The sequence below is a fragment of the Suricata suricatta genome, chromosome X, assembly GCF_006229205.1.
Source record: "Suricata suricatta isolate VVHF042 chromosome X, meerkat_22Aug2017_6uvM2_HiC, whole genome shotgun sequence".
In the NCBI taxonomy this organism is placed as follows: domain Eukaryota; kingdom Metazoa; phylum Chordata; class Mammalia; order Carnivora; family Herpestidae; genus Suricata; species Suricata suricatta.
The window spans coordinates 1,323,763-1,350,265 of NC_043717.1; the positions used below are offsets into that span (position 1 = coordinate 1,323,763).

General features: G+C 46.4%; 1 protein-coding gene across 17 annotated transcripts in view; it reads left to right on the forward strand.

Moving 5' to 3' along the window:
- ARSF (arylsulfatase F) overlaps window positions 1-26,133 on the forward strand; it is a 33,110-nt gene extending 6,977 nt beyond the window's left edge. For 7 of the 17 annotated variants that reach the window (XM_029930739.1, XM_029930740.1, XM_029930741.1 and 4 more), the window contains 11 exons: window positions 3,908-4,590; window positions 5,690-5,752; window positions 6,940-7,089; window positions 8,452-8,573; window positions 11,018-11,140; window positions 13,405-13,828; window positions 16,523-16,659; window positions 20,454-20,588; window positions 21,252-21,414; window positions 25,011-25,132; window positions 25,521-26,133. In XM_029930739.1, coding sequence (XP_029786599.1) covers window positions 4,520-4,590; window positions 5,690-5,752; window positions 6,940-7,089; window positions 8,452-8,573; window positions 11,018-11,140; window positions 13,405-13,828; window positions 16,523-16,659; window positions 20,454-20,588; window positions 21,252-21,414; window positions 25,011-25,132; window positions 25,521-25,888 — 1,878 coding nt within the window. In that variant the 5' untranslated portion in view covers window positions 3,908-4,519 and the 3' untranslated portion in view covers window positions 25,889-26,133. Of the gene's footprint in view, window positions 1-3,886; window positions 4,591-5,689; window positions 5,753-6,939; window positions 7,090-8,451; window positions 8,574-11,017; window positions 11,141-13,404; window positions 13,829-16,522; window positions 16,660-20,453; window positions 20,589-21,251; window positions 21,415-25,010; window positions 25,133-25,520 lie in introns of those variants that run through there. The other 10 variants (XM_029930745.1, XM_029930742.1, XM_029930751.1 and 7 more) reach the window with 6 other exon arrangements.
- The last annotated feature ends 370 nt before the right edge of the window (window positions 26,134-26,503 follow it).

The following is a 26,503-nucleotide window of genomic DNA, read 5'->3' on the forward strand; positions in this document are numbered from 1 at the left end:
ACCCCATCCTTTCCTTCTTGTGGTTCTTGTGTTCACAGGACAGAACTTCCCACACCAGAGTGTGGTATTAGTGGAGACATAAGTCTTGATTTTAGTGGGGCTGTCTCCGCTGTCCGGTTCATCAAGTGGCCATTCACAGGAGTGTACGCACACACCACACACACACATGTAGACACACGCAGAAACATGCATTCATGTGCACCACAAGGGACACACAAGCAACAAAACACATCGATGCACAAACGCATATGCACACACATAGACGTTCACACATCCAGATATACGGACACACAGATACACCCTTATACACACACACAGGGTCCCCTTTCAAAAACAGAAAAAAAATTCTGTCTTGTCAATCTGCTGAGACTTTTTTCAAGTAGGCTCCATGCTGGGCACGGACCTTGAGCTCACGACCCTGAGATCACGATGGGAGCTGAGATCAAGAGTTGGATGCTTAACCGACTGAGCCACCCAGGTGCGCCAAGAGCAGTAGTGGATGTCCGTGAGTTCTATCAAGTGGTCTGAGCCATTATGGGCAGGGTGACTTTGTGTGCTTGCTCCCGGTGAGCTCGGGTATTGCGTTAGCCAGTTTCACACTGGTTATCTGTGAAACCTTCAAATCGATCTGCTCTCAGAACCATAGCTGTCTACGGGGTCGCTCAAGACAACACCAGATGCCCTAGTTAGATTAGTATTCCGGACAAGCAATACTTACATTTCCTCATGTGAGAGCTTCCCACGCAGGATATGGGACATGTGTGCACGAAAACGAACATTGCTCGTTTCATTGACATTCAGGGTGAGCTGGGCACTTATTTGCTCAATGTGCAATCCTGTGAGTTTGGGGTTTAATGCCATGTGTCACACTGTACAATGTCTTTAGTGCCTCCAGAGAGCCTGCGTGGACGAGGCTGAGGTCCAGGGGAGTAGTTGCGGGACGCATGCCTCTGTGTCCCTGCGAAGAGAGGCATGCTGCTCTCCAAGCCTATCTAGGTTCCAAGCCTGGGTAGAGGTTGTGACAATGTCAGAACGGGCCATGTTTCACGGAGGAGACTTCCCGGCCCGGGCTGGCTATCATGTTCGGGAACTAGGACTCAGCCCATCAATCTGCGCAGTCACATTTTTCTGTACCATCGATGCTTGCGTGTTCTCCAACGTGTTTGTTGCAAACACACAGCGATCTGCTTCTTTTTCTGGGGCATAAATCACGGAGCAGGCGTGCACCAGTATCCAAGGGCTGGGCAGCGATGTCTAAATTCCCAGCATTTTTATAATTTCTGATTCATGGTCTCCTCCTGTATCGTGTGCATTTCTCCGAGCAAACCCACACCTTCTCACCTGCCTTCAAGGCACCTTGTCAGGATTTCAGTCCAAGACTTACCTTTCCAAGATACTCCCACTCCTCAGCATCCCGGGTAGAATTTGTTCCGTGTTCTCACCTGTGTCCCTATTTCCACTGAGGATGCATTCAGCTGATCCTCTGTCATCATTTCTTTCACCTTGTCATTTTGATGTTTCTGTCCTGTTCTGGGATTCGAGTCTCTGTTGAGCAAGAAGCCATTCCCACTCAGCTTTGTCATGCTGTTACGTACAGTAGATCATCAAATACTTCCCTGACATCTGCTATAGTTTCATCACACGAATGTAGTTTTGCTAAAAAGTGGGGCAATTGGTTCTCCAACTCTGATCTGGTTATTTTCCATACATAGTTATTTTGAGGGCGTTGCTCATGGCGAAAATGATGTGCGTGTTAAGGCATCCCTGAAAGTGGATATCGGCAGGCAACGTTTTTGTGTCGGAAAGGCAAAGTTGAGTTTGTGCTTGGGTGTTTTGTGTGGCCCAAACTATGGTCCCCGTCAGAGAGGCATGGAACCCTTGTGTTCTCTGAGGCTTTGTGCTGCACTAATTAATCATCGGTTATCTGGCTGATGTATCTTTCACGTCTAGAGAGGACAGGAGACAATCTGATTCGGTGTCACTTGGGAAGATTTGTGGAGACTTTATCACCCGATCATTTGGAAGCATGACAATCCTGACCCCTTGTTAGGGAGACACCTTAAATTATCAGGGGGCGAGGTCAGGGAGAGTCTTTGAGATGGTTGTCTTAATAATTATGCATACATACAGGGAACAGGGCAGCCATGACTTCATCCATTAGGACAATGGACTCAGCAGTCTAAAGAGCTTAGCAAAGGTCCCCACTCTCCGTGGTAAGTAGACAACTATTTATAATCTAATTCTACCTCTCATTGGAGGCCATAACCTGTTCTGCAGACACAATGGGCACACTCAAAAAAAAAACGCACTTGGACAAGGCAGACATCCTATCAGATTTTTTTGGAAGACATTGATCTTCACCAGGGACACTATGGCCAACATGATCACGAATGTTTGCATCTACTTGACGTCATGTTCAACGGTCCTGTTGGGATTATACCTTAGGATTCATGCATGTCTCAAGAGGTTCCTGGGTGGCTCAGTCAGTTAAGCATCTGACTTTGGCTCCGGTCATGATCCTGCGGTCCGAGAGTTCAAGTCCCACATTGGATCTTGTGCTGATAGTGTAGAGCCTGGAGCCTGCTTGGGACTCTGTGTGTGTGTGTGTCTCTCTCTCTCTGCCCCTCCACTGCTAACATTGTCTCTTTGTCTCTCAGAAATAAATAAACATTAAAAAAAGATTCATGTATGTCTCTCAAAGATAGTAGCCAAGTGCCACATCGCACCTGTTTTAGGTAAAATCAAGGTTTTCTAACCCATTCCCAGAAGCATTCAATCTGAAGACAGGGTTGCTTTCAAACCATCATCATCATTAACAGGGTCATCTCTGATTCATACAACTCAAGAAACTCAGTCTGGCCAACATTTTATGTCTTGTCTTTCAATGGCTTCTTCTCTGGACTTTAAGATGGTTGCTTATGGTGGCATTGTCGCATTATGTAGTGATGCCTCACTGGGTAGCATTAATCGACATTTGAAACTTGACAGACCATGGCCACTTTGCTGCATTCGTTAACCTAAAGTAGCGGTCACCCAGTACAGACCATAAAAAGGTCAGCAAATCCTGTCGAAACAAATTACTGACAATAGAGAGTCCAGGACCCTGCCATGAGTAAGCATATAAGAGTAGAAAACATTTTATGTTATGATAAGTAAGGGTCTTGAGCAGGCCCCTAAGAAACTACCCACACAACGCAAAGAAAGATGGGAGGCATAACGAGAGTCCCCAGAACTAGACCGAGAGGAACCAATGAATTAACACACCGATGAGACTATTTTTTTAATGTTTTATTTATTTTTGAGAGGGAAAGACAGATTGAACAGGGGAGGGTCAGAGAAAGAGGGAGACACAGAATCCGAAGCAGGTTCTGGGCTCTGAGCTGTCAGCACAGAGCCCAACGTGGGGCTCGAACCCACGAACCGTGAGATCATGACCAGAGCCGAAGTCGGATGCTAAACCGACTGAGCCCGCCAGGCGCCCCTGATGAGACTTTAAACCAGCTGATTATGGAGCTGTGGAAAGAGTTTTATGGTTCATACTTCACGGTTCAGGATGAAAAGTTGGTATGCCCTTTGTGGAGCTCATTCTGGAGAGTGGACTCAGAACTTCTTAACATGTGCTTTTTGGTGTTTTTACACAATTCCAACAGAGAGGCCCCCAGGGAACAAAGATGACCTGGGGAATAATCTGTTTGTTGGATCAGATGGTCCAGGATCTAGATATCTACAGTTGCTGGAATCACACAGTAGAACCTTGAATCAAACATAAAACATCCCATCTTCAAAAAAAAAAACCAAAAAAAACCACAAAAACAAAACCCCACCCAACTCTGTCCCAGTGAAAGAGGGCTCTATTATGATAATCTGTGTAGATAATCTGCAGACAAACTGCTCTGATTTGTTTTAGCCGGTGTCCGTGATCTTTTCTTCATGGGCAGGATGACGAGGTCTTGGTTCCTATACGCCCAGATCTGTCCGTCACATGGAACCCTGCTTCTTTCCCTGCGTTTCACTTGATGCATAATGGCGATGCTGACACATAGTGTGTCCACAAGCCCCCAAGTTACTCCCGACGGTTCATCTTGCCAAGAGGAATTCAGAAATCATCCCGGGGGTCGGGGAGACACTGTATTTTCTCTCCGTTAGTCGGATTCACAGACGGCCCCCAGGCCATGCCGGAGTTCCCAAAGTCATCAGAAGCCAAAGGGCAGGATGAAACTATGATTCTTCCGTAGGAGGGCTGGCATTTTTCACCTCGATGAGTCATTCTGGTGGAAGTCACAGACAACATCCAGCTACTGCAAGGAAGGTGGCAGGTATTTTGCTGACTATACTTCCCCCCGTCCCTGGACTTGTATCAGGACATGCAAATAAGGGAGGCAAATCAGGTCGCCTCATTTCTGTCTCACGAATCTGAAGCATCTTGACGGGCAGAGCGTGGGCCAGCCTCCCTATGACAGAGACAGGTAGCCCGAGGAGGCTGCCACTCAGCTCATGAGTCCAGGTGGCTGCTGAGTGGATGCAAGACGTCCTCCAAACCACCTTCTCGTCTCGTCCGGGACCACACCGTGTAGCCGTGACTCAAGGAAGGTTGGTGAGGACGGACGTGCGGGACTCTTCTTGATTCTTGCTTCATGTCTGTTGTCCTGGGCAGAGGTGGGATTTTGGAAGCCCCTCTGGCTGAGTATTTTCTAGAACCCAATGGACCAGTTCGGGCATTGAAAGGTTGATTGCCAACCAACATTTGTTTGAGTAAACTTCCTTTCATTCTCCCTCCTTTCTTTCCATTTCTTAGCCCATTGCTTTATCTCTGCGGTCTCTTCTGGCATTTTGTTTTGGGCAAGACACATCAATGAAAGAGGTGGTTCTTATGTTCTCCATATTATTATTATTTTTAAAAAATTTTTAATGTTTTTTATTTATTTTTGAGAGAGAGAGAGAGAGAGAGCGTGAGCAGGAGACAGGCCGAGAGAGGGAGACACAGAATCTGAAGCAGGCTCCAGGCTCTGAGCTGTCAGCACACAGCCCGATGCGGGTCTCGAACTCATGAACCGTGAGATCATGACCTGAGCCGAAGTCAGATGCTTAACTGGCTGAGCCGGCCAGGCGCCCCTCCGTATTATTTTAAGTACAAATGTGAGGAATAGTTTGCAGGTGGAAGATGGGTATCTGTTCTCTTTCGCTGCCATTCATTTCACTGTTGTATTATGTGCTTATTATAACTCTCCACCCTTTTTATATACAAGGACTAGCTATCCATAAATTACCGTAGAGTCGTGTGAATTTGCGCTAACACAAAACCAAAGTAGTGGATACACTGAAGTAATTACCTCTTTTCAGGTGACCCAAGTTTATCCCACCTAGACATGCTGAGGATAAGCCCTTAGGGTCAGCTGCTCCTCAAGAGGATACTGTCATCCAGCTGTGTTTTAGGGCAGCATGAGAGACGACACCAGCTGTCTCAAGAGGCAGAAAGGAGCAAGTGGACCCAGAACTTGGCACACAACAAGCTCCTTAGAAACAAGTTACGAGCAGTGGGTCATTAACAATGGAGATGTCACATCTTGACAGATTTGGAACACCAATTTTAAATGTTGGAAGTAGAGGGATAGCTTTGAAATCTGCTGAGGATTTCACAACGGGAACTAATGTAAGGAATGTAGCAATAACACCTGTTTGTGTTTTTCAGCACATTTTTCCTCTGGCCAAAGAAAATACGAAGCCAGTCGCCGCTGTATATCATGAAGTTCAGGTGGGGGAAGTTGCTGTGTTGCAAAAGTGTTGAATCTAATGGGAAATCTGGGGGTATTTGTGAATTCCCCAGATGTATATAGATGCTGTAATTTATAGATCACAGGCATTCAATGTTATGTTTTCTGGGTACGGTTGGCCATAGATGTCTGCATTGAGTCTCTGGATCCAGCATGTCCATGACCAAGCAGGAGATATAGACTGTACATTTCCAACACGCTTATATTATTTTAAGAGATTGTATGCATTTGGCTGGCGTTGTGCAGTGACAGATGGTGGCTACGGGCATGGGGAGCACAGGATAATGTACAGAGTTCACAAATCACTGCATCGTGCTCCGGAGACGGACGGAACACTGTGAATGAACTACATTTCAACATTGAAAATAAAAATAAATGAAATAATGTCAAAAAATGTGAGAAAAGCAATTGGATATGGTTAGTGTCGTTTCTGAGTATTTGTCAAGAGGTTCTGGGAGCGGATGGTTAGAGACCATTTGTCTCTTCCCAGAGGACATATTTGAGGTGGGTCTTCAGACACGAATAAAGACCAGATAGAGTTTCGACTAATAGTTCAAACATCCAATATTTATAACCTGCTAGTTGAGGAGGGACCTGGTGGGAAGGGAATTAGATACTTCTTTACGAAATGGGGATTTCACTGGGGGCTGAGAAAAATCATGAAGGGGACTACATTAGTCTTCAGATTCAGAATGCTCCTTTTCTAAAATTCAGGTCTTCAACCATATTCTCCCCTCTCCGTTGCCCTGGGGTTGGTTTTTCTTTCTGACGCTTGCTGTTTTCCTGCCCTCCAACCGAATGTCCATTTGGCAAAGTTCTGTGCCCGCCCGTGTTTGAATTCCAGTGTGAAGGAAAGTCAGAGGGCTCCTTCTCAGGAATCTTACTGCCTCTAACCCAATAAACGCTTTGTCTTCTAGTAAATGATCTCAGACTTCACATCCTGGAAGAGCACTGGGTGTGTGGGAGCTGGACTTTCAGGAAAGCCTCTCTCTGAGGGTTGCGGGCCCCATTCAATGGTGGTAGCCAGTGCTTGGGAAGAGAAAGTCTTGAGGCTCGCTTGTTCTTTGGGGGATTACGTGTTCTCCCATGAGCCCCCTGCATTCACGGGGACATTGGAATGGGATGTGACTCCTGAATCCATCTCGTAAAATCCTTGCTTGCTTTTCAGGAGCCTCCTTATCGCTTTGTCTTGGACGTGTTTACTCCTCAGCCCATGTGGGGCCCGGGATGTGCGTGAAGACAAGCCTAATATTGTCGTGATTATAGTGGATGATCTTGGAATCGGTGACTTGGGCTGCTTTGGCAACGACACAATGAGGTACGGCTTCAAGTTGAGTTCTGCCATTTCATTCGCTGTCGAGGCCTGGGAGGTGGATGGCGTTTTATGACTGCATCACTGCAAAAGCAAACTCATGGGTGTTTTGTCTTTAAAAGAGGCAAATCATGTTAAAATCAGGACCGTCTGGACTTGAAAGTCAATTCTGCCGTTACTGGTTCTGAAATCTTGCACATGTTACTTGACTCCCGTGTGCCTTTCTTATCTTTCTTATTGGTCAAGCACACAGGTGAGGAGGACACAGCTGTGGGTTCAGATGCTCAAAGCATTTAGAGGAGCTCCGTGCCACCTCACGAGCCCTCTGTGATATACACTTTTATGATGAGTCATGATTTCTACACATACGTTTTCTTGGCATGACTGGAAAATTTACCCTTCCTAATTTCGGAATCCAGCAGACCTTTTAAGGTGAGATCCTTCTATGGTAAGAATGGGCGTTCTGAAAGAAAAAAGAAGCATACAGGGAACAGAGTCGGAGCCTTGTGGTAGGCAACAAAAGCCACATATGTGAGGAATGCCAGAGGTCTAGGAGTGCATCAGGGCAAGATGTGTGAATCTTATACTTTAATAATTTCTTGTTGATCAGTCATCTCTCTCTTATGAAGAAAGCCAGGTCTCCCTACAGTTTCATTGCCTCCTGCAATTCAGCTGGGGGCTGTTTCTCTTCCATACAGTCTGCCTGATTCTCTCCAAGCGCCCCATATCTTTGTAGGCAATCACAAGGCAGAGACTGCAAACTTGGTCTAGAGCAAAGGCATCTGTCTGTAGAACCTGTGCCTTGAACTTGTCCTTGAGTCCCTAAGTAGCTAGGCATAACTAAGGTCTGTGAGTCATTAGCCTTAACTCATCAACCCACGGACACGTAAGTATTTTCACATATATTTCATTAAAAATTTTTTAATGTTTTTTATTTTTGAAAGAGAGAGGGAGAGAGAGAAAGAGAAGGGTAGAGAGAGAGACAAACAGAATCCAAAGCAAGGCTCAGGCTCCGAGCTGTCAGCACAGACCTTATGCGGGGCTCAAACTCATGAACCACGAGATCATGACCTGAGTCAAAGTCGGTTGCTCAACTGACTGAGCCATCCAGGAGCCCCCATTAAATATACTCACTGAATGTAGTCAATAGACACCACACTGCAGAACCAAATTAGGCCAAACAAAGCCTAAAACCTCAACTGGACTTTCTCTCCATGATGTGGGCAGAAAGTAAGGGAATAGGGTGCTCTGTGCCGTTACTTTTTCTCTGGTTCTGAGCTCAGGGAATCATAGCCAACAGAGGTGTTGGTCTGCCCCTCTCTGTCCCCCGTCACCCCCTCTGCCATTCCCCTCTGTCTCTCCTCCCAGGACGCCCAACATTGACCGCTTAGCCAGGGAAGGCGTGCAGCTGAATCACCACATCTCCGCAGCGGCCATGTGCACCCCCAGCCGAGCTGCCCTCCTCACGGGAAGATACCCCATCCGATCAGGTGTGTAGACGGACAAGGTTCCGCTCTGTCTGTGAACACATTGAGGTTCAAGGAAGTGAACAGGTGGAGAGGCCATTTCGAACGGTTTGCCCCCAAACGTGCAGACACACATAGGTGCACACACATCCATGCACGCACAGCTGCGGAGGTCCACGTGGAAGGCACCATTCTCCCACTCAACCCAAACACACCCTGAGAGGCTGAGTTACACCTACTCACCTGATGTTGGCTGTTTCTCCTCCGCCTCCTGCAATGGGGCGTAGGCAGGACTTCCCACCCAAGGCGAGAACAGGAAGCTTTCTTGGAAGGAAGAAATGCACAGAACATGTCTTCACTAATCCGGGCTGTCATGAGGATGATCTACCACAATGTTCCCAATGTATATCATGTATTTCAACCGTTGTATGGACATAACACACTTCGCTTATCCATCACTGGATTGACAAACCGTTGGATTGTTTCTAGCTTTAGGCTTTCACAAAAAGTTCTGCCGTGGACTTGCCCAGACACGTGTTTGACTCAACGTGTGCTTTCAGATCTCTTGGACATACACCAATGGATGGAATGGCAGGGTTCTTTGGTTATATTTTTAAGGCTGGTTAGACTGGCCACGGTGTATGGGCACAGAGTCTGTTTTGGGAGAGGAAGTAGAGCATATAACTCACAGGTCGGGAGGAACGCCCAATTCTTACTCAAGATTGAGAAGCCCCTTGTCCAGCTCCTGTGGCTGGCTGGCGACCTCTTGCATCCCATGAGGTTGATGATCTCTGGAGTAGCAAGTGCTAAGGTGAATCAGATCCAGGAAATGTTAAATTCTTTATTCTTTTTTTCCCCTTAAACTTATATGTGATTTGGCTCTCTCTTTCTTTTCTTCTACTTCTGTGCTGCTCCTTTTATGTAAATCTAGCTTCCCTAACTTTGCTTAAAATATTTATTTATTGGGGCACCTGGGTGGCTCAGTTGATTAAGCATCCAACTTCAGCTCAGGTCATGATCTCACTGCTCACGGGTTCAAGCCCCGCGTCGGCTCTGTGCTGACAGCTCAGAGCCTGGAACCTGTTTCGGATTCTGTGTGTCTCCCTCTCTTTCTGCCCCTCCCCTGCTCATGCTCTATCTCTGTCTCTCAAAAATAAATAAACATTTAAAATTATAAAAAAATAAATATTTATTTATTTATTGGGGGAGGAGGGACAGAGAGAGAGAGAGAGAGGGAGAGAGAATCCAAAGCAGGTTCTGTGCTGGCTCAATCCCTCGATGGTGAGATCATGACCTGAGTCAAAATCAAGAGTCAGACGCTCAACCAACTGAGCCGCCCAGGTGACCCACTTCTGCAGTTTCATATAAGGACGTAGTAGTTACCAACACTATCTTCGAAGACCTTTTCCTTGTCTCCTTGTCCATGGTATTTAAGAAAACGGGATCTCCTTCTTTGAGACATCTGCCTCAATGGCCTCTCTCACTCTTATCTGGGATTTCTTCTTTTCACGCACTTTGTCTTAGGTCACTCAAGTCTCAGGTCACCCCAATTTCTCTCCATTCCTGGCGGTTGCTTCAAGTTGGGCGGCCATTGTGGAATGGGACCAGAATGGGTTGCATTAGGGAGACCACCAGCATCTTCAGCACACCGAGTCCACTTAGGTGACCAGTAGTGGGACTGGGGAAAGCTCCTGTGTTGTCCATCCTCTCCGGGGAGCACCTGCTGGTCAATCTTGGAGTTCTTCAGTTCTCGGCTCCTTCAGAAACTGGTGGTTTCTTCTGCTTCTTTTCTGTAAAATGTAGGTCTTGGGTCTGTGGTTGACACATCCCCACCTACCTGTCACCTAGTTTTGTCATGAGTCGTGTCCGTGGGTGAGCAGTTTTCCTTTCTTATTGCTCTGTTTTGGGGGAGATAATGGAGAAGTTCAATAACTGTATGTCCACTTGTCCCAAATGCCCCAAAGTCAGGTTTTTCACAGACATTCAGCTTCTTCAGCTTTTGTGCAAATAGGAAAGCTTATCAGAAGAAACCATCATTGTAGGCGCAAGAGGGTGTGAGGTTTCCCCAATTTGATTTTTTGGGCTCCTTTTCCAACATGACACTGCCCCGGCCAAGAGTAGGTCTGTGTTAGACGTTAGTCGTGCATGTCTATGGAAATGACATGCTGTCTTGTTGTAAATTTGCAAGAGGCTGTGTGTGGAGTTTACTTGAGGGGTCTGTTTGTGCACATCCAGGAGTGTCATGGGTGCGTGTCCGAGCGTGTTAAGGGTGCATAGCGGGGACCAGTGTCAGTTCTTTCCGGGGAACAGGACGCTCGTCACCTATGCAATGGTTTTGAGTTCCCGCTCATTCTGTCTGCCTCTTCCAGTTCCTGGACTCCCCGTGACTCCCTGACCCTCCATCTGACAGGAACCTACTCACTGCATGTGTCTTCTGAGTTTTGGTTTTCTTTTCCCGCCCCATTTAGGGATGGTTTCTGATGGAGGGAGCCGTGTGGTCGCCACGCTTGGATCCCCTGCTGGACTCCCTCTCAATGAGACAACATTTGCGGCCTTACTGAAGGGGCAAGGGTACAGCACGGCACTGATAGGTAAGACGCGGCCCCAGGCATGACTCATTCACCGTAAAGAAATAATCTGTGCTGTTCTATGCTCAATGCGGTTTTCTTGGAAACCCTTTGTTTCAAAATGAGCATGCATCTTGTTATGGTAGAGAAGACCCTCTATGTGATAGCGACTCTACAGCTGCCATTTCATTGGCTACATCTAACCTTTTTCTTCCCTTTCCGGAACTAACCAGATTGATGTATTATATGATCTTTACCATTCACCACACGTAACCTACAAAATGTGAGAAGTTCTCTCAAGAACACACAGATCACTTCAGGCATGATTCCTTCTTAAAGAGGGTCAACTAAGGACTCCATTAAAAATATCTACACCCTATAAAGATCACCCAAGTATACAAAATATACATAAACCATAAGTTTTGGGAAATGTCAACACCGTGTATCAGTCACCCAAATCAAGATAAGGAGCATGTAGGTTGCCTGAGAAAGTTTCCATCGGCCCTTTTCTGGCCTGTCCCCTGAAGTAGCACCACCTTTCTGCATTCCCACAGATCAGTGCAGAGGAGAAAACCGTGTGGCTCCCTTTTGCCCATGATTAAGTCCGCATTTGGTTCCCGGATTACACTGTGGAGGGACGGTAGCGATCAGAGTCCCGGGTTAAGTAGACTGCACGTTGACACAATCACTGATGACCACAGGCAGAAGGAATGCCCGAGAACACCCTATCTCCCGCATTTCACAGACAGGAAATTGCTTGGGACACAAAGAGTTGAAGGCAAATGTTTCACACTAATATCCAATTTGTCAGGCTCTCTGTGTCTTGCGCATTTTCTCAATACGTGTTCTCTTCCTCAGTTCATTCTTTCATTAAAATGGAACTATAGATGTTGTCCGGATGTCTTTCTTCTCACTGCCAAAGAGGAAAGACATCAACCAATGGTGGCCAACGGGTATCTACACCTACTGTCCTTATTGGGAGCCTGGGTTTCAACTGGCATGGGAATAACATCTTATTTTAAAGTTGATTTATTTTGAGAGAGGGAGAGAACAGGGGAGAGAGAAAGAGAAGGAAGGAGAGAGAGAATCCCAAGCAGACTCCGTGCTGTCAGCACAGCGCCCAGCGTTGGTCTGGATCTCATGATGGTGAGACTACGACCTAAGCCAAAATCAAGAGATTAACTGACTGAGCCACTTGGGTGTTTCCAGAATAACATGCTATTTCAAATTGAGTTTTTGTAATCAATTTGACACTGATCTGAAAAGACAGTCTTAATGGAGGTGCAGAACAGAAAAGCCTGCACCAGAAGTCTTGACTTTCATCTACTTAGCCCTTCAGGTGCTCTGAGACATGAGTATGAGCATCCTTCACATGGTTCCAACTCCATGTAGGAGCCATTAACGTTTTAGTAGATACACATGATCATATTCTGCTCGTGTTAAAAGGATGCCCATGGATATTTTGGTTATCGTTCAAATAAAGTTCAGTTCACCTTGGTGGGAGACCCTGGGATTTCCAGCCAGCCAGCTAGCCAACCATCTATTCATGGAGGCTTGATCCATCCTCCATCAGTTATCCATGTCTGTTATCTATCTATCTATCTACCCATCCATCCATCCATCCATCTATCATCTCTCTGTTATCTATCTATCCATCCACCCACAAATCCACCTATGTATACATGTGTACACTACCCATCTATCTGCCATGGTTTTATTTGTATCTATCATTATCTATCTATCTACTATCTCCACCCATTCACCATCTATTCATCATGTATCAATTATCTTAACTCTATCATTTATCCTTATGGCTATAATTTACATCCATCCATCCATCCATCCATCCATCCATTCATCTGTGCTCATGTATCCATCTATTCATGTTACAGCATGTCTATCTCATTATCTAATATCAATTTATCTACTTACCTACTCACCATCTCACCATCATCGAGAGTGTGCCCTGACTCTCTCCTGTCTTCCTCTTTGTGGCTGTGACTTTTCTCCTTCCTGGGAATGAGAAACTGGCCAGGTCACATCTTGGCTACAAACTCACAAGTGTATTTTCCTCCCTTTAATTTTCATCCTCCTTGGTCACTCACAACCAGATCTTAACACAGATTTTTGTGAAACGAAGAGCCAAAGGTGAGTTGGTGCTGAATTGAGAATCTTAAGCAAAGAAAAACTATTTTCTGTTCCATTTTTTTGTGCCTGAGTCACTCATTGGGCTTGAAGAGCGTTCATGCAGTCTTTGTGTGCATCACAGGCATTATTTGTAATTTCAGGCAAATGGCATCAAGGCTTAAACTGTGATTCCCGACAAGACCACTGCCATCACCCATATAATTATGGGTTCGATTACTTCTATGGCATGCCGTTCACTCTGTTTGAACCTTGCTGGCCGGATCCCTCACGTGACACAGAATTGGCCATCGCGAGTAAAGTCTGGCTCTGTGTCCAGCTGGTCGCCATCGCTGTGCTCACAGCTATCCTGGGGAAACTGAGTCGCATGATACGTCTCCCCTGGTCCTTCATCTTCTTCATGGTTCTTCTTATTTTTCTGCTGGGCTACTTTTGGTTCTCAAGCTACCAATCCCGTCTGTATTGGGATTGCCTCCTCATGCGTGAGCACGAGATCACGGAGCAGCCAATGAACGGTGAGCGAGCTGGTTCCATCATGCTGAAGGAGGCGATATCGTTTATGGAAAGGTAAAGGTATTTTAATGGATTTAAGAATGAGTGTTTTAAAGACAGAAGTCTTAAAAACGTAAGAGAATGCGTGTTTAAAAAAAAAAAACAGAAGGTGATGCTCTGAACACTCTTGAGTTAAGGAATGCCATATCGTTAGCTAGGGCTAGACGATATGATGCTGCATGTTTTGGAGTTCCCTTGAACTCTTCAGGAAATGCATAGGAAGGTGGTGTCTCTTTGAGTTCCTGTTATTAAAATCACAATATCTCTGTTCCTATTTGGTCAGACCAAGCAGGCAGACTCACAGTAGACTCAGACTTACCAATCTGGCTTATTCATTTGCAATGCATATTGTTTGCATATTAATGTGCAATGGGAAATGTATTTGTCAGGAAACAGAGAGTAGAGTCAGCTGTGGTAAGATGCCTCATTCTTTTTCCTATTAGGGAAAGCACCTCTTTGAGAAATTAAAATCAGAGGGCATATCGCTGAGCATGTGATATGCAAATGATATGATTCAGCTAAGGTCACTGCTGATCATTAGAAAGCCCTATGCATCGTGAACACACTCACTGGAAAGTTTTCAAGGGATCCACATTCAGAAATATCTAGTTGATGCATCTTTTTTTTAGGAAAAGGCTGTGAACACATTTTTTACTCACCTTTTATCTTTGCTGATCACCATGCTGGGGAGTGGGTTTCAAGGACAAGTAGACATTTAGTGATGGCAATAGACGTACGAGCCCATGATAGGAAATAAGAGAAGGGGCACAAGTTCAGGGTGGCATCAGTCCAAACTGTAGGAACCTTCCAAGATATCAGGGAAGCCATATTTGAGAAGATACATCAATTAGTTCTTCCAAGGTGAGCGAGAACAAGATGAAAGAAGAAGTGGGCAGATGTAAGTGAGGCACAGGGAAGATAGATTCTTAGCTAAGCAGGGCAGCACGAAACACAAATGCCACTCTGAGAAATTTATGCTCTCATGAGAGATCAAAATGTAAGGAAAGGGGAAAGAATGAATTAAAAAAGATGTTGTGCCATGGTGAGTTGGATGAGGGTAAGGTGGAATGGTGTTCTCTCCAACTTCCTGTCCACTGAGAGGCTCGCAATGTGATCTTATTTAGGAATTGAGTCTTCGGAGATGTCATTTGTGAAGATGAGGTCATTATGGGGTAGGGATCTAGGAGCTGGTGTGTTTGACTATCCTGTTCTTGGGATACCTATAGGTAGCTTTGTCCTTACCTCCTAGGCCTGGGAGGACACAGAACAAATCTATACTCTGAGAAAGAGAGAGATCAAACCGTCTTTGCCTTGTAGATGCAGTGCATTGTTCTGGACGTTGGGAATCCAAAACTCATCTAATGGCCCTGAAATTGAGGCATTGGCAGGAGTAAGTTATTCTGGAGGTTTTAGGAAAGAGTGTTCTTTTTCCTGGCTTGGAGAGGCTGCAGACTTTTCTTGGTTAACAGCTGTCTCCCTGTGTTTTTGCGTCTGTTGCCTCCTATCCACAGTGTTTGTGTGATTTTGTCCTTATGGCCTCCCTCTTACAAGGAACTAGTAACTGCACTCGATCCACACCCAGATCATCCATGATTAACACCCTGTCTGAAGATCTAGAACCAGCTAGCATTTGCAGATTCCCTTAGGCCATGTGAGGCTCCATCTGTGAAATCTCACTCCTGACTAACACACATAGCCACCTCCTAGGGCTCCAGTTACAAACTACCAGAGACAGAGGGGCTTAAAGCAGCAGAAATGTCATCTCTGTGCAGTCTGGTCACCAGAAAAGTCCCACGTGAAGGTAGCAGCAGGGCTGAGCCCCCTGGGAAGGCTGTAAGGGGACCTCATTCCTTGTGTCCCCAAGCCTCCCACGGCTGGTGTTCGTGCATGCATGACTCCAGTCTCTGCCCCTGATTTCCCAAAGCCTCCTTCCCTGTGTGGGTCTGCATATCTGCAAACCCTCCCTTTCTTTTAAAGACACCTGTTGTTGCCCTCTGGCCCGAGTCAGCCCAGGATGACCTCGTCTCCACTAATTACACCGCCAAAGAGTCCATTGGCAAATGGAATCCTGTTCTGAGCCTGCAGGTGGCCGTTGATTTTGGAGGGACGCCAGTCCTTCTGGCCGGCTCACCATGGCACAACTCGATTAGTAATTTCCCCCCATTATTTTCCCTCATTCTTCACACATGTCATCAGAGCCAACACTTCCAAAGAGCGGCTTTTGTGTTGTGCGCCGCCCTGTTAGCTGAGCCCCTACCTTCCCGGCAGACTGTCAGGGCTCGAAGTAGGTCAGCCTTGTTTTCTGTGTCCAAACCAGAAGGGACAGAGCTGCGGGGGCAGCTTGTGAAGACATTTTTGTCCGTGCTTGCTTGCGGGTTGCAAAAGCGCTGGCATTTCTGCGGAGCCAGTCCCGAGCCAGCAGCCCTCCGGTCTGTTGCGTGTGACTCTGGCCTGAGATTTCGTTGGCCCTGGGACAGTATGGGACCTGGGTGGCCTCGTGCCAGGGGAGGGGGTCCCTGAGGAGCACGGCCGTCCTGCCCGTGTCCCGAGGAGCATCCTGGGGAATGCGGGAGTGCACAGCAGTCACGCCGCTGCCTGGCGCACGCAGCCCCTCTTGTAGGGCACACGGAGGGGGCACGGACTCCGTGTCTGCAGTTACCTCTCCCGGACTTTGCAAACTGACCAGCCCTGGGACTCGTGTGTCCTCAGGTGCCGCGAGGGACCTTTCCTGCTCCTGTTCTCCTTTCTGCACGTGCACATGCCGCTCCCCACCACCACCGACTTCATTGGCACCAGCCGGCACGGCTTATACGGGGACAACGTCGAGGAGATGGACTCCATGGTGGGTAAGTGGCACAGGACGGACGGACAGGGGAACCCCGCCTGTTGTCCGTTCAGGACACCCCCGTGTGGCCCCCAGCCGGCCTCAAGGAGGCCAGGCTGCACGTCCTTGACGGGGTTCCCAGAAAGGCACACTCGGAGGTCGTCCTGTCCGTGTGACTCCCCGGTGTTTCTGGGACACGTCTTCATTGGCCATTGAGATTCAGGGTTTCCTACACAGACCCTGAGCCCAGGGAAGCCACAGGACCATTGTCACCACACAGTCTTCAAAGTATAGAAACTATTTAAAAATTATTTTAAAGATAAATGGTATTTAAGGAAATAGAGGCACACAGTTCTGTGTTGACGCAGGCATAGGTGTGTGTGTGTGTGTGTGTGTGTGTGTGTGTGTGTGTGTGGTCCCGTCCCTAACCACAACTCACAATGTGATCCGTCAAAACAGAAAAAAGAACAGAAACACATTCTATTTGCTTTCATATTGCAAATCAGTAGATAGTTCTTGAAATATCTAAGTGTGGTTACCCCTGGGCCATGTCTGTGTGGTCTGTCCAGGCAGAAGGGAGCCTTCTGGACAAACACGCCTCTGTTTCCATCTGTCATTGCAGAAATCATAAAAAAAAAAAACCTCTATGTTTGTCCAACGTATCCGTCCTGGAAGCTATGACAAGACCCCAAATTCCAAGAATCTGTGATCTCTGTGTTGGGATGTTTTCTTTGCTAGGTTTCCTAGGATTCTGCATCAGGGAGGTGAAGTGCTGTCTTAATGCTAAACAGTCGGATCCACGGACGGGATCAGCCTCTGGCACACGGGACCCGTGTTCTGGATTTGACAGGACAAGGGCTTATTCATAGCGCGATCCCCGTTGGCCAATGAGGAAATGAGACCTCGGGATCCTGGGGGGGTGCAGGAGGTCACAGGGCAGGTTCCCAGGGACCCAGTGGGAACCCGGTGCTCCCGTGTCCCCTCACGGACTGCTGGCGTAGGGCAGGAGGTTAAACAGGGACAGATGAGGAAACACAGTTCGTTTCTTCTAATACGTCCTGTAATCCCTCAAACTCCTACAGGCTGTCACTTCACAGCTGTTTGGAAAGCTCTAGAATCTCTCTGCCCCTACCCCATCTGGCTTCCTGCTTCCTCGAACCTGCCTGGAGGCTTTCAATGCAAATGACATGCCCTACCCAACCCAGGGCAAGTCCGCTGTTGGTACCTAATGAGTCAGGCATCTGGAAAGAGTCCTGGGGATTTGGTAGCTCAGGGCAGGTCCACCAGGAGCAGGGGGAGGTGGTGAGAGCCCAGCCGGAGGCAGAAGGATGGGGCGGGTGCATGGGAGGGGCTGCTTGGCCGGGGCTGTGTGCACAGCGGTGATGGTGGCTGGGCTTAGGTGAGGGGCTGGCTGTGTTGGGCAGGTGCCCCGGGCAGGGCGGCAGGAAGGGGCGGGGAGAGGGCAGCACGTCTGGGAAAGTTCCCAGCACAGGCACACCTAAGACGAGTCACAACATGCACATGTCAGGTGTAAAGAAGGGCGTCTGGCTGGCTCATTCCGTTGGAGGTCCGTCTCTTGGTTTCTGCTCAGATCAGGATCTCACAGGTCATGACTCCGAGCCTCACATCAGGTTCTCTGCTGTCAGAGCCCATTTTGGGTCCAGTGTCCCTCTCTGCCCGTCCCCTGCTTTGCTCGGTCTCTCTCCCAAACATACGCACAACAAGAAATTATTAATTAGGTAGTAACCATGAAAATACCTCATGATTTCCAACATCAACTTAAATATATACGTCACATATGGAATATATAATATAAAATATAATAATATAGCGCATACATAGATCATTAGCAATAGCATATCATGTACTATGTGATAGAATGAATACACAGATCATCAGTATATTATATTAATAGCTTGCTACATTAATAAATACTATGCCAATAATATAATATAGGCATTGAAATAATAAATACGATATTGAGATCATTATATAGTATACTCCTAGTGTAGACCCCATATAATAGTGTATTTAGTTTATTATGCTTATATATGTATATACTCTATGTTTATACATAAATATGTGACCGTGTTTCTCTGCTACAAATAAACACCAAAAGTAATACTTTTTCTTTATGTTAAAAATAACCCAGGGCGCCTGGGTGGCTCAGTCGGTTAATCATCCGACTTTGGCTCAGGTCATGATCTCATAGTTGGTGGGTTCCAGCCCCGTGTTGGGCTCTGGGCTGACAGCTCAGAGCCTGGAGCTCCTTCGGATTCTGTGTCTCCCTCCCTCTCTGATCCTCCCCCGCTCACCCTGGGTCTCTCTCTGTCTCAAAGATGAATAAACATTAAAAAAAATAACCCATTTCAAGATACAGTGCATGATACGCTACCATTCATAGTAGGTCCAATACTGATAATCAATATATAGAAATATGTTCAGACAGTGAGGGACCACATGGAAGGCACCTGACCCATCAGAGAACACTTTCATGGATGGAAATACTGCAGATTCTGGGTGGGAACAGTGACTCTTATACAATACTGGTGATTCCAAAATTAATACTGAGGCTCAAGTTGAGTCTAGTGAAAGTGAATCCTCCTTACCTAGTGCTTGAGGCACATCTGAGAGGAGGCCAGTGGAAGGCAAGGATCTCAAGGAAAACGGTATCAAAAATAAACCTTAAAACACTAAACGTCATTCAGAGGATTTGGCTTTCAGCTCATGGGTGCCGTACGAGGTGGCCATGGAGACGGTCCAGCGAAGGGGAGAATGCAGGAGGAAGGTCACTAACGCACAGTGACAGGTGTGGAATTCAGACAAATTCGCTGTTGGGGGTTGTGTTGTGTCCCCCGGGCCCCCCAGAAAGGTCCACGTTGTAACTGCTGGAATCTGGTAAATGTGACAGTGCTTGGAAATCAAGGCTTTGCAGGTGGAATCAAGGTCGGATGGGGTCATTAGAGTCGGTCCTTGCAAGAAGCGACAGGTGTTCTTGCCAGAAGAGAAGGGGTGGGGACACAGAGACTCAGGACGTGCATGCCATGTGGAGGGTCAGACACGACAGCACGTGAGTGCAGAGCACGTGAAAAACACACGGAAGTCACCACGGAGGCAAAGAGCCCAAGGTTTCATGAAATGCCAAAGACATACTCTTAAATCGTGTGCCTCAGGCTCCTTGCAAACAGACAAACGATTAGCAGCAATGTAACACTTTCCCTGCTTAATAAAGGAGTCCATGGAAATCAAGAATAGAAACAATGATTCCTCCAAAACAAAAATCAGCAAAAGCAAAAAGGACCTTGTGGGTCACCACTATAAAATGTTTAAAAAGGTAAATACTGCTACTCAATAATATAGCAATGGATAATAGTCATCATAAAAAATAAATCCATTTTCATTAGCAATGTAACAGTCGTCCGTCCAGCATGAGATGTGGTTGAGGATCTGAGAAGAAGTTCACACCCACACAGTGTTCTGGAGTTCACACTATCTCCCACCGTAAGCAGGTGCAGTGTGGATAAGAAACATTTTTGCAAAGATTCCCACAGAAGTAACATGGAGTAACATTGTAGCCCAAGGCTCATCATGACATTCATTACTCAAGTTCCTTTCCTTGTTTCCTTTTTTCTTTTCCTTATTTTTCTCTTCTTTTCTCTTTTCTTTTTCTTACCTTTCTTTTCTTTTCTTCTTTTCTTTTCTCTTTTCTTTTCTTTTCTCTTTTCCTTTCCTTTCTTTTCTCTCCTCTTCTCTTTTCATTTTTTTCTTTTTTTCCTTCATTTCTTCTCCCCTTCCTTTCCTTCTTTTCTATTTCAGGCAAGCTTCTCGATGCCATCGATAGTTTTGGCGTGAGGAACCACACGCTTGTTTACTTTACATCAGATCACGGCGGGCATTTGGAGGCACGGGTGGGCCACGCCCAGCTCGGGGGATGGAACGGAATATTCAAAGGTGAGGAGGGGGATGGTGGGCCGGTCTGGCAGTACATCAGCTTTCTCGTGCTTGTGATAATGGAAATCCATGAAGTGGACCAGTTAATGCATGAGAAAGGGAACAAGTTCGTTGCATATGGCCTTTGGAATTTACACTGTTGTGAAGAGAGGCACAGGACAAATAATGGGTACATTTTAGGACACGCCAGTAAATCTACAAAAAAACAAAAAGCTGGAATAAATTCTGGGGAGGGGCTGTCATTGGAAAGACAGTGTCTCTGCAGAAATGACCGAGCAAGTACCTTTGAGCAAAGTGTGAAGGCAGCCGGGCCGAACCCGGTTTTGTGGGGTGACACTCATGCAGGCAGACAGAGCAGCCAGCGCTAAAGCCCCAAGTCAAATAGGATCTGTTATTCAGTTGAAAATGTAACATCAGCCCAAGGAAAAGGAATTCCAGGGGCACCTCGTACTTAACGCACTCAGGACTCCTCTGAGCACATCATCTGCACGGATACGAACTTTTAAGTCCATCTGAATGCATCTTAAATCCAGGCAAATCCTTTTAAACACATTTTAAGGACATTCAAATGTATGGTAAATGCTCGAAAAGCGTTTTAAATGCATCTGTAGACGCTTTGCCCACCAGGACTCTGTACCTGAGAGCCTGTGCCTCACCCCCTAGGTGGCAAAGGCATGGGCGGCTGGGAAGGTGGAATTCGCGTCCCAGGACTGGTCCGCTGGCCAGGGAGGCTCCCAGCCGGGAAAGTGGTCGACGAACCGACGAGTCTGATGGACGTGTTCCCCACGCTGGCGGCTGTCTCAGGAAGCCGCGTCCCGCAGGACAGGTGATGTCATAGTGTCTGTTCACGTCATTGTGTTCTCAGAGCGTCGGGGCCAAGATGGCAGACCCCACCTGCACAGGCCCCCAGGGAAGTGGGGGTTGGTCTATGGCTGTGCCTTTGGAGCATCAGGGACACCGGACACCGGTCTCTGACCCGGTATGGCTTTCACTAGGGAGCCTTGGGGGTGAGGACGGGGCGGGTCAAACACTCATCCATCAAGAGACAGAACAGGTCCCTGAATTCTGCTCTGCAAGATCCGGAGGCTGACGTGAAGGTAAGATATTGATTTCATGACTCATCAAACGTCTACTGTGATGGTTTTCAACCCCAGAGGAGACACTTCCTGGTGCATCCTGCCCTGCCCTGCAGACGTCAGAGCAAGGTGGCTGGTGGCTACTTTATTCTAGTGGCTCCAACCCCCTAGCACGTCTTCCCTGGAAACCCAAAGACTGGCGGTAATGTTCCCGTCTTCACTTGGTTCGGAAGGAACATAGAATGAATCCCAACGCAAATTAGAAACAGCAGAAAAGAAAGATCTACTCATTTGTTTTAACCTTCATTTTAGGGAATAATGGGACTTATTGAGAATTTATATAAAATAGTAAATGGAACACGATCCCATTCTCCTAAGAAGCATATTTATCAATCAGAGCTAAAGGATGAAATTTTTTTGAGAAGAGAGACAGAGACAAATACAGAGAGATAGAATCCGAAGCAGGCTCCAGGCTCTGAGCTGTCAGCACAGAGCCCGACGCGGGGCTCGAACCCACGAAGCGTGAGATCATGACCTGAGCCGAAGTCAGACGCTCAACCGACTGAGCCCCCCTCGCACCCCTAAGTGATCCACTTTTTAAAAATTATAGTAGTGTTATTCTGGATGTAGTATTTTTTTTAAGTAGGCTTCATGACCAGTGAGGAGCACAACCCAGGGTTTCAACTCACAAACCATGAGATCAAGACCCGAGCTCTTAGGCTGAGATCAAGAATCAAACACGTAACTGACTGACCCACCCAGCCACCCCTGTACCTTTGTACTTAACTGAGCCAATCAGTCATAAAAATAATTTTCTAAGACATCAGTGGGGTGCACTGTCTTTGGCACGTTGGTATAATGTATATATTGGACTCAATGGTGCAATCCCAAGAAATACTGTCCTCTGAGCTCTGATTACAGTTTCCTTCATATAATTGATTTGGTTTCTAATTTTTGCAGAATTAGCTCTACAAACATATTATCTTTATTCCCTGTAATTTTTTTTTTTTTTTTTTTACTCTTCAGTGGAAAACTGAGCTGAGGGATTCCGTGAGAGTTTGAAAGGCATGTGTGCTTTGGAGAAAGAAACTTGCCTTTTATGATCAAAGATGCAATGGGTGTTTGCATGGAGGTCATTATGTAGATACCAATTGTTATTTCTTTGGAGTAAATGACCAAGAGCGGAAATATGGGTCACATCATCAATAAATGTTTAGGAGAAACGCTAAGATGGACTTTCAAAATGGCAGCCCCATTGGGCATTCCCACCAGCGATGTGTATGATTTCCAGTTGGTCCACACCGTTGGCCACTCCTACTATGGTCATTGTTTTCCATCATAACCATTGTAATAATGATGTGGTTGGATCTGATCATGGTGTTTCCCTAATACCTAATGGTGTTGGATGCATCTCCATGTGCTTATTGGCCCTTCCATGCCCATTCTTTGCCACGTGTCTGTTCAAATCGTTTGCCCACTTTTTTTTTGGGTTAAATCAGGCATTTTTATTTTCTTATTGTTGAATTGTAAGCGTTCTTTATATATTGTGGACACAAATTCCTCATCAGGTTTGTGTTTTACCAATCATATCTCTCATTCTGTGTCTTCTGTTCATACTCTTACTCTGTTATTTGACAAGGAGAACTTTGCAATTTTGATAAGGGCAATGTACCTTTTTTCCTTTTTTTTTAAACTTTAAAAAGTTTTTGTGAATGTTTGTTTATTTACTTTTGAGAGATATTGCATATTCTCAAGCAGGGGAGGGGAGAGGGAGAGAGGGAAGAGAGAGAATCCCAAGCAGGGTCCATGCTCAGCACAGAGCCCAAAGCAGGGCTTGATCCCACAAATCATGAGCTCATGACCTGCGCTGAAGTCGGATGCCTAACCCTTTTGAGTCATGCAGGCCCCTCTTTTTTGTTTTATAGATTGTAATTTTTAATATATCTAAAGCATTTTTCTATTCAAAGGTCACAAAGACTTTCTGCTATCATTTCTTCCAGTGGTTTTTCTCAATTTCATTTTACATTTAGGCTTCTGGTCCATATTGAGATAATTTTTTACATATAGTGTGAGGTATGGGTTGACATTTATTTTTCTTGCACTTACATGGTCACTTACGCTAGTGATATTTATGGAAAGATAGTTCTTCCGCTTCTTCTACCAGATTATGTTGGATATTTGTTGAAAAGCAATTGACAGACATATGTATTGGTTTATTTCTTGGAATCTCTCCTATTTTACTGGTTCACCTGTGCACCCTTAGGACCTGACTACACTGGCTTGATTACTCTTGCTTTGTCCGAAATTTTGGGATGATTTTGTCAGAATCCTCAAACCAGTTCCTTCTTTTTAACAATGGTTTAAGCTAATCTGGGTTGTGTCTTCTCGTCTATGAACATAGTTTACCTCTCTGACATTCAGTCCTCTTATCTGATGTCTTGTGGCCTCACTACACAAACTTTTAACGTTGCACAAAGTGTTTTGTGATGCTGTACTAAATGCTAGTTAAAAATAAATGGATCGACCAGGTGTTCATCAGCAAGATAAAGGAATAAAATTCTATACTCGTGACCTTGCTAACCTTAATTAGTCCACAGTAAGCTTTTAAGGGATCACCAATACAGGCAGTGATTGTATCTGAGAATTTTGAGAGTGTTACTTCTTTCTTGATAATTTTTAGGATTATCAGACACTTATTATTGAATTTCTTACGACAAGGTAGGTTTTATTACTACTGTTTTCTAACATGAGCTAGAAGATCCATTTTCCTAATAAAAGAGAAAAAGTATAAGATTTTTTTTAGCAGTATGCCCTTTCAGAGTAAAAAGGAAATTGCACATGAAATGGCGATTTATTTGTTTATTTCAATGTTGATTTATCTATTTTTGAGAGAGAGAGAGCAGGGGAGGGGCGGACAAAGAGAGAGAGAATCCGAAGCAGGCGAGGGCAGAGCCTGATGCAGGACTTGAACTCACGAACCGTGACACCACTACCTGAGCTGAAATCAGGAGTCAGGTGCTTAACTGGCTGAGCCATCCAGGCGCCCCATGGAATTCTGATTTGTGAAGGCATCCAGAACGCCAAGCTTCTGAGAGCTTCTGTGGGCAGATCCACAGAGGGATAAGCATGGATGCCGTCCTCTCTCTTGTCCCTTCCCTATAGAAGCTTTCATCTTTTCCCCGGTCTTTCCCATGAGAATGAAACGCCCCTGATAATGTGTGCGGATTTCTGGAAGAGTGAGCTCACTGTGGTCTGGACCTGGGAAACGTCATGCAAGGCACTGACCATCCTTCCAACAGCCAGTGCCCACCTTCCCTTGTCTGAGGTCCTTTGTGTGTATCTGCAGGGTGATCGATGGCCAGGACCTCATGCCCTTGCTCCAGGGAGACGTTGAGCGCTCGGAGCACGAGTTCTTGTTCCACTACTGTGGTGCGTTTCTGCACGCTGCGCGCTGGCACCCAAAGGACAGTAAGTACACGACCCCTTCTCGTTGTGGACGCCAAGATGATAGTCACTCACGTCTGTTCTCAACACTTCGTTGGGACAAGTCCACTCATTCTAGGGTGGCCACCGAAAATGCCTTCTTGGAACACGTTCTAAGAATCATTGTCTTTAGGAAAGCAGGGGGATATCTTTCAGGAATAATTTATTTTCAGATGCAAAATGTGTGGCTGGTTCCGGGTGCATATCGAATTCTACCAGGGGAGTCTGATTTCTTAGTGTTGTTCTAGGGATTGAGTGGTATTTAGCATTAACCTGTGGGCAGGAGAAAGACCAGAGGGAATGCCGGGAAGGCAGAACACAGGGTCAGTTGGCACATCGGTTGGATGTGTCTGACGTGTCTTTTCTCGTCCAGGCGAGGCCGTGTGGAAGGTGCATTACGTCACACCCGTGTTCCAGCCACCTGGAGCTCAAGCCTGCTACGAGACCAAGTATTGCCAGTGTTCCGGAAAGCTGGTCACCTACCACGACCCTCCTCTGCTCTTCGACCTCACCAGGGACCCCTCCGAGTCCACACCTCTGACGCCGGACGCGGAGCCCTGGTACAATGCGGTGATCCAGACGGTGGCCAGCGCCGTGAAGGAACACGAGAGGAGCATCGTTCCCGTCCAGCACCAGCTCTCCGCACTGAATCGGGACAACACGTGGCTGAAGCCGTGCTGTGGGCTGTTCCCGTTTTGTGTGTGCGACAAGGAAGGGAACACGTCTGCTCCGGGGGCGTGAGGACGAGCAGAGACAGAGGAGATGCAGCCACGGTCAACGGATGCTGGAAATGGTCAGGGAGGGAACTGGAGATTCCATGCGATTCTCTCCCAGTCCAGATTACTAAATGCCCATCAGTGGTGACACTGTCTGTCAACTTCTTCTCCGTTCTTGGTGATAAAAATGTCTCGAGGTCCTGTGTGCACCTCACTCATTGATAGGGAAAAGGAAAACAATCAGCCATTAAAGAATAATAATTGAAATTATGACTGAATGTGCATTGAGTCATTGGAATAATTGAATAGTTGAAAAATAATATGGATTAAATAATAATTCATTGAAAGGAATTTGTCAAAAGTAGCTGGTAAGCGGCTGAGCAGAAGGATTTATTTTCATCCACAGAAACGGAATGGAGAGCAGTCATTCCAAGACTTGGGAAGGGCAGGAGCATGGATGAGGCAGAGATTTCATGGCGTCTAACTTCCCCTGCATGATTTGGGCAGGAGTCCTTGCTTGAGTTTGCTTGGGAAGCCTTGATAGATCTCCACAAGCAATGCGTGTACAGGGCTGTGGTCTCTCTATGGGCAGGACCCCTCACAGCGTGGATCCGTCCCAGCTTCTGGGGTGGCCACGATC